Source organism: Camellia sinensis, chromosome 9 (assembly GCF_055761805.1).
Source record: "Camellia sinensis isolate YWXY chromosome 9, ASM5576180v1, whole genome shotgun sequence".
NCBI classification, from domain to species: Eukaryota; Viridiplantae; Streptophyta; class Magnoliopsida; order Ericales; family Theaceae; genus Camellia; species Camellia sinensis.
This window is the reverse complement of record NC_138969.1, coordinates 145,149,493-145,161,411: the sequence shown is the minus strand read 5'-3', so window position 1 is coordinate 145,161,411 and position 11,919 is coordinate 145,149,493. Positions and strand designations below refer to the sequence as shown.

At 41.7% G+C, this 11,919-nt stretch overlaps 1 protein-coding gene across 1 annotated transcript; it reads right to left on the bottom strand.

Annotated features, from left to right (window-relative positions):
• Positions 1–3,052: 3,052 nt before the first annotated feature.
• Positions 3,053–3,562, bottom strand: LOC114316894 (uncharacterized). Its single transcript, XM_028263591.2, has one exon. It carries the CDS (start codon positions 3,560–3,562, stop codon positions 3,053–3,055), a length of 510 nt encoding a protein of 169 aa, XP_028119392.2.
• Positions 3,563–11,919: the final 8,357 nt, after the last annotated feature.

The following is an 11,919-nucleotide window of genomic DNA, read 5'->3' as shown; positions in this document are numbered from 1 at the left end:
CTTTTCATCTCATGTACCAATTATGCATGCTTTGTATAGCTGTAGTTCATTCTATGCGCCTAATTTGCATTTCGGGAGAGATTCCATGCATCGGGTGTGTTTTCGCCTCATTTCGGGGCTGTTTTCCCCCACATTTCATTGCTGAAAATCCATTAGCATGTTTGCATATGCCATTTCCACGCCATTGCATTGCGTATGCCATTGCCTCGGTTTGCGTGCCCGTGTGCATGCATTTCGAGGCACTTCATTTTCACTCATCGGCCTCTTATGTGAGTGTGGCTGAGGCTCTCTCATGTTAGTATAAGTCCATGTTGCATTCTATATGCCATTTCCATGCCATTGCATTGCGTATGCCATTGTCTCGGTTTGCGTGCCCGTGTGCACGCATTTCGAGGCACTTCATTTTCACTCATCGGCCTCTTATGTGAGTGTGGCTGAGGCTCTCTCATGTTAGTATAAGTCCATGTTGCATTCTATATGCCATTGCATTGCGTATGCCATTGCCTCGGTTTGCGTGCCCGTGTGCACGCATTTTGAGGCACTTCATTTTCATCCATCGGCCTCTTATGTGAGTGTGGCTGAGGCTCTCTCATGTTAGTGTAAGCCCATATCACATTTCCATGTCATTTCCATTGCATGTGCATTTCCTTAGTTTGCGTGCCCGTGTGCACGCATTTCGAGGCATCTCATTTTTACAGCATAATGCATGCTAGGTTGTATCTTAGATCGCATTCTGTCATTTTCTCGGTTTGCGTGCCCGTGTGCACGCATTTCGAGGCATCTTATTTTCATAGCATTGTGCATGCTAGGCTGTATCTTAGTTGCATTCATGCATGTCATGCATATTGCATCGTGTTCGGGATGGGAGTTAGCCCGGGCACGGGAAACGAGGTGCATTTCGTACTCCGAGTGACGGAATGTATCTCAATTCCCCAGTCACCGACACTCCGGATCATCCATGATGGAGTTAGGTCTCGTTGTGTTTTCATGTGCATTCATCCCATATTAAATTGTGCAATTTGACTCCTCGGCCATCATGCCTCGATATGCGTGATTGGTGGCACGAGGATCGATGCATGCATATATCTGTGAAAATACATTGCTATGCCCCTTTCCTGCTCTCTGTTGCAGCAAAATGAAGAATCAGCAACTTTTCAGAGTTTGACACGCTTTCCAAGAATAACTGCTAAACAGAGGCTAATTGGGGCATCCCGGTGGATTTCCGCGCAAGGCAGCCCAGACATACACCATTCATCAGAAGCAAGGCAGTCCCTGGCTTGAACGCCAGTTTTACAGCTTTCTTAGTTAATTTGATTAATTAATTAGGAATTTGTACATTATTTGGACTGTAATTTTCTTTTATTCGGGACTGTATTATTTATTCGGACCCTCTGCGCGAGGGCACAACTGTAATAAGTGTGCGTGTGTGTGTTGTATGTCTTCCAACCCCACGTCTTTCTCCCTTTTATTTACCAGCTTATGATGGTTAGATTAGGGCATATTTTAATTAGCATACAGTATGACAGCATGTTTGCATCATTCATCTGTTTTGCATGCACCGGGCTCGGCGCATCATACTAACTGCATTTGTATTTCAATTCCAAATTGAATAAATGTTGGTTGTAGCATTCCATATGCCATGTTTAGAATAGCCGAGCCTGCTATAGTTTGCATTCTTGCATGTGTTGCATTAGGCATCTCTGTATACTTAGGATTCATGCATGATTTCTAACGTAGTTTCTATTTTGGCTTGGAGTACTCGGTGAGTTTTATGCTTTAGCATCCTTGCATGCGTGTGAGTGGATGCCATGAATAGCATGCTTACCATGAGGCTATATGCTTATGTGATATAACTGCCTGAATGCCTGTGGGTGAAGGTTGGGTTACTTAAATTGGAATAAATCATCAACTGTTTGTTTTAAGCCCACTAGACAGTGGCAAAATCATCTTTTCTAAGCCCACCTGCGGGTGGCAAAATCTGCATTTTAAGCCTACTTGCGAGTAGCAAACCACCTTTCAAATAAACAAGCATGAAATGTTTTGTTCCAATTCGGGCGACCCAGTCTATACTTATATACTGTGCGCATCACATAGTAACCTAGGCTAATAACCGGAATAAGAACATACAATGTTTTCAAAAATAGATATCACGGTTAGTAGAGGCCAATCTTTGATCGGGCGAGCGGGGGTGCTCACGAAGTGACCTTCCCCAATCGTACCCAAGTTCCCGAGCCGAGGCAACTTTGGTGATGACGGACACGTGGCCTTTGGCACCGAGTCAGGGTTTCCTAAATTTCCCAAAAATAAAATATTTAGGTGGCGACTCTGTATCTGGCAAAGCAGTCCATGTTTGGCACTTCTTTCAAAAAATCTATTTTCTCAAAACGATTTGCCGGATTTGGACTCTTTGGTTCAGACTTAGAACCGTGACCAATTTGAGAGTCCTGAGCTGTAGTGACCACAAAATGAACGGAACGGGAGCTCGTTCCTCCCGGGGCGTTCGGGGACGTCTACACATTGGCTTTGTTCTCAGGCATTGTGCCATTTCCAAGGTTGTCAATATATGACTGCCTCCATTCTTCGCTGCTTAAGAAATGGGCTTCCTCTTCCTTGGGATAGGACTGACATTTTGCACATTGCCTCTGCAACTCAGTACTTTCCTTTTCCATCTCTAGCCAGTAATACCCTTGCCTCTGTATTAGTTAGTATAGACTGATATCTCCATCTCCACAGGACTTAGCATGGATCTACTTAAGTTTGTAAGTTGCTTCTTGTCTGCCGACGCACCTTGCCAGCAGGTTGTTGGGACCACAAAAATACAACTCTCCTCTGAGGAGCAGAAATGATGCAAGTTTTGCTGGTTTGATTGTTCCCTGGCCTACTTTCAATTGCTGGATTATATCTACTTTCCACCCCTCAGCATCTTGCTTTGTATGTTCTTTGGCTAATACTACTAGTGTTGTTCTTTTCTCGATGACGATGGGTATACTATCATCTGGTATATCCACCTTTGCCCCAGTGTAGCCAAGGCATCGGGGAAACGGTTGTGTGCTCAAAGAGTATGCTGGATTTGGACATCATCAAACTGAGTGAACAACCTTTGAGCCATGGTGCAATATGGCGCCAACAGAGGCTCCTTTAATGTGAAATCACCCATTGTTTGTTTGATAACTAGCTTGGAGTAGCTCCAAATTTTCAACTTGTGGAGGCCATTCTTTTGGGCAGCAATTAGACCTAGTATCAATGCCTCATATTCAGCCACGTTGTTTGAACATTCGAAGTGAAGCTTATATGATAGATGAGACTTCTCTCCTTCTTGATTGATTAGTGTTATGCCAGCTCCACCTTTTCTGGCTCCGGAAGCTTCATCAAATTTTAAGTCCCAATAAGTCTCAACTGTAGTTGCTGAGACATGGACCTCACCTAGTAGAGGTACCTCTGCAGGTTCATGTTCACCGAATGAGAATTGGGCCAGCAAGTATGCAAGTGCTTGGCTCTTAATAGCCTTGGGAGTAACACAAGTAATGTCATATTCTGCTAGAGGCAAAAGCCATCTTGCCATTCTTCTAGTCAGAGCGGGCTTGCTCAGCAAGTACCAGATTGGATCACTTTGGGTCATAACCTGGATCGGGTGTGCCGAAAAATAGTGGTGCAACTTTTGCGCTGTGAAGATTAAGGCTAAACAATGCCTCTCAATTAGGGTATATCGCGACTAGGCACCATTGACTTTGTGACTGATGTAATAGATTGGCTTCTCAATGCCATCTATGTCTTGGGCAAGTAGATCTCCAATAGTCTAAGGTATAGAGGTCAGGTACACTAGCAGAGGCTTTTCGGGTTGTGGGGCAATCATTGTAAGTGGTGAGGTAAGTGCTTTCTTCACCATATCAAATGCCTATTGGTGTTCTTGTAACCATTCAAACTTGTGATTCCCTTTCAGCAATGTCCCAAAGGAAAAAGTTATCTCAGCAAGGGCTGGAATGAACCTCCTGAGGTATGACACATTGCCTAGGAATTTCTTCAAGGCCTTTCGAGAGCGTGGTGGTGGCATCTCCATGATTGACTTGATCTTATCCCCATCTACTTCGATCCCTTGCTGGTGTACAAGAAAGCCAAGAAACTTGACAGTGGTAACTCCAAAGGCACACTTGAGAGGGTTCATCTTTAGATAGAATTTGCAGCAACGCTGAAAAACTTTTTCCAAGTCGCAGAGGTGTCGCTTTACCTTAGTAGACATGACCACCAGATCATCCACATATACTTCCACTTCATGATGCAACATGTCATTTAACACTGCAGTCATAGCCAGTTGGTAAGTTACCCCCCCATTTTTCAAATCGGAGGGCATCACTGGATAGAAAAAATTTCCCAAGGGCATTCTGAAAGCTGTCTTTTTTGCATCTTCTGGTGCCATTTTGATCTGGTTACAACCATTGAACCCATCCATGAAGGAGAACATCTGATGGCCCATAGTAGAATCGACAAGTGTGTCAACATGGGGCAATGGAAACTCATCTCTTGGGCAGGCCTTATTCAAGTCGCGAAACACAGACCCTGATCTGACCATTCTTCTTCTGCATAGGCACAATATTTGCTAGCCAGGTTCGGTACTGTATGGGCTCGATGAACTTGGCCCTTTGTAACTTTTCTACCTCCGCCTTAATCTTTGTTTCAAGATCAGGGTGATACTTTCGAGCATGCTTCTTGATTGGTTTAGAGTTGGGAAAAGTGTCTAGATGATGAGTGACAAGGGATGGGTCAAGACCAGGCATCTCATCGTATGCCCAAGCAAAGATGTCACTACATCGCTTTAGTAGTGTTATCAATTCTGCCTTAGCTGCTGGAGCAATTGTATCACTGATTAACACAGGCTTGCTCTATCTGGGTAAGTCACTGAGGTTGACCTAAGAAAGTACCTCCTACTGCGCTTTGGATCTATCTTACATGCATTCAGAGGCGAGCTCAGGCGTCTCCACCAACCCTTTTTAGGACTTATCACCGTCACATTTATTCGTCTCGGGACCATCCTCCCAAGATATGAAGTTTGGCCCCCAAGACCGTCATAGGTAGTAAATTGTCTTACTGCCCTCACGCACCTTAACAATCTTGGGTAGAGGTGGACTTGCTGCTCCGTTTCTGCCCACTACTGTTTGGAATAGCCCCTGCATCTCGAATGGCTTTCCACTTCACCAATTTTACCCTTGCAACTTTACCAGCCCTTGGAGTTTCATCCGTTGAGAGCTCAGTAAAGAAAACTGGATCCAAATAGTGTGCCCCCTCCACTCCGAATGGATTTTCAGACACATTTATGGTCACTGTGCGCTTTCCCAACTTTGCCTTTACGCATTGGTGATAACTTGATGGGATAGCTCCATATCGGTGCATCCAAGCTCTACCAAGTATCATGTGGTAATTTCTATTCGCTTCAATCACATGGAACTTAGTGGTGAAGTAGATCTCGCCAACTACTAAGTCCAGTACAATATAGCCCTTAGTAACCTTCTTCTCACCACCAAATCCCGTTATAGTGATGGGTTGGCGAACCATCCCAGACTCTGGATACTAGCCTTTGCAAAGGTGTCAGTAGTGATGATGTTTATGGACACCCCATCATCAAGGAAAGCACACTTGAACTCTACATCATTGATGTAAGCTATGACAAAAAGAAAACAGTTATGAGGAAATGGGTATGCTCTGTCTGCTTCTGAAAAAGTAATGGCCTCGTAATCTTCCTGGATGTGTCGAGGCACATACTCCTTAGCCTCAGCAACTTCAACGTGGTGCACTTTGGGGATGTTAATGGGGGCCTTTGTCGCTTCCAACCCAGCGGCTTGGCTCAGCCCCAGCTGGTCAAAGAAGGTGTGAAATTTAATAGAGTTTTGCAGGGCCTGAGCATGAGTATCCTCTGCAAATTTTGCCTCTGCAGGTACTGTCTCAGGGAGATAGCCACACACGATTTCTTCTAACTCATCATAGTAGGACGCCATGTGCACTTGATAACACATGGGCCCTAGGTACCCAATCATATGTACATTCTTCCTATTCTCTTTGTGATTAGGATAAGGTCCTTCCTTACGTCACGATTATCGGTGTCTTTGAACTTCAGCTCATTTGCTTCAATTTTCTTCTTGAAGATACTTTTCAAAGTCTGACAGTCCTTAGTGGGGTGTCTGGTGGTTTTGTGATAAACACAGTAATTTGGGTTTTCCTTGTCCTTCTTGGCTAGAGGGACATCAACCGGAGGCAAAGTAAGTTCACCATTAGCTATCCATTCTTTAACCAAGGTCTTAACATTCTTAAGGCTACAAGGATATGGATTTATGTCCTCATAACTCTTTCTCTTTCGAGAGGACGACGCCTCCTCTTGCGAGCGGCTCCCTCCCGTAGAGGTTAACATAGCAACTCTGCTACTGCGGAAGTAGCGGTGGCTGTCACGAGATCTATGCAAAGGATCAGTGGTACTGGGGTTCCTAGCTGCCTCAATCAAGGCTAAAAAGGTTGGCAGATTATGGTTCACCAAGGAAATTTTGTAGTCGCGTATGGCACCCTCCACATGTATGCTGAATAAATAGGCCTCATCCACTGGTTCATAACAGTCAATAGCCTTATCTTGGAACCTTTTAACATAGTCCAGTATATCTTGGCCTTCTTTTTGGACATCTAGCCCAAGTGTGAGGGTTGTAACTTTCTCTTGGACTTGGAAGAACTTCGTGTGGAACTTGTTCATCATCTCCTCCCAACTTTTGATCGAGTTTGGAGCCAAGTTCACATACCAACTGTAAGCCCTTTCAGTAAGTGATTTGGAGAATTCCCGAAGATGCAGAGAGTGGTCACTACCATGGAGACCAAGAGTTTCAATGAACCTCACCACGTGTTCTCTGGCATTGCCTTGTTTTCCATCAAACTTAATAAACTTGGGTACTGTATACCTAGTTGGGTAGGGTATGGTCAATATCTCCTGAGAGTATGGGGGTTTCACATCTGGGGCAGGAAGAGATGGTAGTTGCTTCTTGCTATGCACTTGCTTGAGCATAGCTTGTACATCGGCTAGAGTAACAAAGTGAGTGGACTGGAATCGTCTAGTCTGCTCCGGGGTAGCTAAACCAGCGACTGTACCATTTGCCTGAGGTACCACCGAAGGCACCTGGATCGGAGCCCGAACCTCAGGGAACATGTTAGGCATTAGGCTTAGGACTACTACAGGCAGAGGTGCTTGCACTGTAGCTGGCCGAGAAGCCATGGCCATAATAGCCTCAATGAGAGTTTGCAAAGCTCCCAAAATCTCCCTCTGCGCATCTTGGAGTTACTGAACTGCCTTAACCACAACACTGTGGTCACGGTCCTCCACATGTGCTGCTCCGCCATTGGAAGAGCTTTGCTACCATGGGGGTTGCTGAACTTCATCCTCTGCCATTTTTTTCCAGTGAAGTGTGTAAACCACTACGGGTATGAACCATCAACAAAGTAGCCTCGCTAGCGGAGTCACCAAAAATTTAGGGAGATTCAAGGTTAGGAAGGTGATTAGAGAGGTAAAACTATGTTAATGGTCCAACAATAATGGAAGTGGCTGGAGAATGAGTAGCAGCAACTATCTGGGAGTTGAAGAGTGTGTAGCTGGGTGAGGGTGAAGCGAGTGGCTCATGAAGAAATATATGACAGTACCAAAATGGGTAGCGTCTCCCTCAAATCCCCAAAATTCCTCTCTTTGAACATTGGGAAATGGGTCCTATTTATAGGATTTTCCTTGGTGCCAAGAGGATACCAAGTGGCCAAATAGAGAGAAGACATGTGTCCTAGAGGATCACATGGAATATCCTGCCTTGAGCCACCAGGTTGAAGGTGCCACATGTCCCTCTGCATGTACTATGTACTATCTGTTTGCCTCCACAACTACCTTTTTGAGCCTCAACAAGTGTAGTTGCGACGAGAGTGTTTGGCACTGCAACTCCCTTTTGAGCCTCAGCAAGTGCAGTTGTAGCGGGAGTGTTTGCCTCTGCACTTGCCTTCTCAGCCTGAATCTCAACAAGTGTACTTGCAGCGGTGAACCTTGTCGCTGCAGTTGCCTTCTTAGTTCTATTTGGCTGGTATATACATTCTTAGGACTCCATTAGCCTGTTATCGGCTATGTTTTTATTCACTTCAGCAAAACCTCCACCCTTAGCTACCTAACCACAAGCTCCCCAGCCTTCCAGGGCGAAGGCCACAGCCAAGCCTGCTATCAGCCATGATGTGCCTTAGTACCAAGCCCAAGGGGGTTCCTCAGTCTTGCTTGTGTGACCAGGGCAGGTCCATGACTTGGGTAATGGAAAGGGAGTCCCTTATGCTCGGGCTACCCTGCTTCCATTTTCGCAGGATTGCCGCGGTAAACTAGTATCTCTGGGTTTGCTATAAGCTCTAACCAGTAAGTCTTGGGGCCTGCTATCAGCGCCAAGTTAAATGAACTTTGGGGCCTGCTATCAGCCCTAGGCTAGTAATTCCTTGGGGCCTACTATCAGCACCAAGCATTAGCCTCTACTTGCAGAGGGAAACCTCTCTCAAAGGTTGCTATCACTTTGGCAGGATATTCCCTTTGCAACTTTAGTTGCTGCGGTCGTAATTGCTGTGGTAACCATTTCCCACAGTGAGTTTAGACGGTAGGACCGAAAATATTAGAGATGGCGGTGACGACAGAATGCCTCCGCAACTTGGGCACTGCAGGTATTGCCTCTACAACTTAGTTGCTTTGGTTTTCTCCTCCCAACAGCAACTTCAAATGGCTGTGGTACCGACATTACTTGAGATGGTGGTGGTACCAATGTTACTTGAAATGGTGGTGCTGGGACGAAGTGCCTTCGCAATGGTTGCCTCTGCAACTTAGTTGCGTCGGTTTTTTCTTTTGCTCAGCTACTTTGAATGGCAGCGGAACCGAAGATATTAGGAATGGCGGCGCTGAGGCAAAGTGCCTTAGTAACTTTCTCACTGCATGTGTTGCCTCTGCAACTTGACCGTTGCATGTGTTGCCTTTGCAACTTAACTTAGGCATTTTCCTTCATGGAGTCTATTTGGACCCTTGGCAGGTCGGACCTGCTTTCGCCCATTGATGGCCTACTTTCCTTGGGCTTTAGCCCATGCTCCTTTAATCATTCCTAGTCACCTAACAGAGGCGATCTCCACACTTTGGTTCATACTTAATTTGGACTTTAATTTCTGACCCTCTGAAATTACTTTATTGTAATGGTTTATTTTTTCCCATTATGGGATTATATGTAGCTATTAGTAGTTGTTAGGCTTTAACTTGAGCTTGGTGACTAATTGTTAATATTTCTTATATTTGCAATTATTTTTTTTTTATCAATAAATAAATAAATACTTAGAACATTTGCTAACCATGCTCTCCAATTTGAAAATTAGTACCGTACCATAGAGTGGAAGAAGATTGAATAGCTGATTTTCAAGCACAACAAATAAATTTTAATTAAAAAAAATACAACAAATAAATCATCAGGGGCGGGGGCATTAAACTTACCGGTGATTATTAAGTACTTTTAGAGTACGGTCATGTGATACTCCCTGATATTATGATCGGTAAAAAAGATGGAGTATTATGATTTTGTATTGGATGATTAAAGGACATGAGAGACATGATAAATAATGATTGATGAAAGAGTATGGACACGGGATGCTTCAAGAGTTCCTAATAACTTTCTTATACGTAATTAATATTGATCTTCATATGGACATTAAATGATTCAACAATAATAGTTCTGCCCTTGCAGACTCATTTAAATCTTTCAGTTTCTGGTTTACAAATGATTAAAATAATGTAAACATGGATAGTTTTGTAAGAAAATTTCAAAACCGTGGTAAGGAGGAAAAAAAAAAGTTTAATTTTGTTTCAGTGAAAATTTTATTTTAATTGTAAGAGAAATGGAAAAATGTAAAATAATTACAAAATGTTTTTAGCCTCTTGGAATTTACCCTTAAATTCATTGGAGAAGACTTTTGTTAAAATCAATTGGAAGAGTTTTGTTCCATAATCTCAATTTGAGAGAGTTTTTAGGCTTGGTGAGCCGATTTTGGAACTGATCTCGGTGATTCAAACCATTCACCTTTTAATACTCGTTGAGTACAATAATCATGTAAAAAAAAAAATTAAGATTGTTAAATATCGATAACTATATATTTGAATTAGATTTATATTACAAAAATTGAATGATTACTTTTGAAATTATGATTGTCATTAATATATATTTTTTTAAAATGTTATTTAAATATATAACTACCGATGTACAATTGTCTTAATATTTTGTATGAATATTATACTCAACGGGTCTTAAAAAGTGGGTCGGAGTACCGAGATCGTCTCCAAATTGAGCTTACTAAGTCCAAATGCTATCTCAAATTGAATGATTAACTTGAGAGAATCCAATTGCGTTTGGGAAACATATTCCTTGTGTGGGCTACCGTTTTTTTATATGGTAAAAAGAGAGACTTTTACATGCTCCAAACGATTTGATCCTGCTTTGATTGTTTCTTTTCTTTTCTTTTCTTCTTATATATATATATATATATATATATATATTTAATTCATATAAGATATTATAATGAAATCTAATGAATTAAAATCATAATAATGAATATCAACTATAATATAAACTTTTTACAAAGAAACTTACAAATGTAGGAGAGAAAGTCTCAATTATTTGATTTTTTTTCTTTTCTTCTTCTTATATATATATATACATATATTTAATTCATATAAGATATTATAATGAAATCTAATGAATTACAATCATAATAATGAATATCAAATACAATACAAACTTTTTACAAAGAAACTTCCAAAGGTAGGAGAGAAAGTCCCAATTCATATTCAGGAAATAAGCCTCATACGCAGGTGGGGAGATTTGAACTACTGACCTCTTAGTGAGATGCAGGAGTTTTGACCAATTGAGATGCAAGAGTTAGTTTGCTTTGATGCTTTTGCAATGGATAGTGCCTTATTTTTTGGTTATTTTTTAAGAAAAATTACAATTCAATATGTTTTATAAAAATAAAAATAAAAAGAACAATTGCAAATTCATTAAAAATATTATGATTTTAATTATTAATATTGATAAATTTTATTATTGATATATAATTATTTTTTTAATAGTATATTGATAGGTAATTTTTTCTACTTCTAAAATTTTCATTGCTACAGGGATTGTTGTGTTTTCATTGTCATGTTGTTTTTGGTTGCAATTGTGTCTTCCTTTAGGAGTTGCTATGTTGGTATCTTCCCAATTTTACTTATTTATTTATTATTTTTTATATTTTTATTTTTTGATTTGTATCTTTCCAACTTGTGAGGTGTGGTGAAGTTAGGGATTGGCTTATTTTCAGTCGCCTCATCTTTATATCTTATTTTCTCGATATATATAAACCAAATCAAACCAAATGAAACCTTAAGTCCTATCAAATGAGGTCAACTACATAAATAATTTTTCTCCACGCTGCTCTATCAAAGGCCATTTCGTTAGTCAAATTAAGTAGATTTATATCTCTATTTACAACGCTAACGAACGTTAATCTAGGCCTACCTAGTCCTTAACACTTCCATCTACCGTCACTGCATTGCATCGCTTCACTACTGCCTCTATTGGTCTCCGTTGGATATGACCAAACTATCTCAATCGATTCTCTCTCAACTTATCTTCTATCGGTGCTACTTCTACCTATTCTCGAATACACTCATTCTTAATTCTGTCTTGTCTAGTCTTGCCACACATCCACCTTAGCATCCTTATCTCAGCCACATTCATCTTATCTACATGTTGTTTCTTGGTTGCCCAACATTCCGTCCCATACAACATCGCTGGTCTAATAGTCATTTTATAGAACTTACCTTTTAGTCTGGTGGGTATTCGTTTATCGCACAGTACCCCAGATGCAGTTCTC

Coding starts and splice junctions, on each gene's coding strand:
- LOC114316894 (XM_028263591.2), bottom strand. CDS start 3,562: ATGGCAAGATGGCTTTTGCCTCTAGCAGAATATGACATTACTTGTGTT.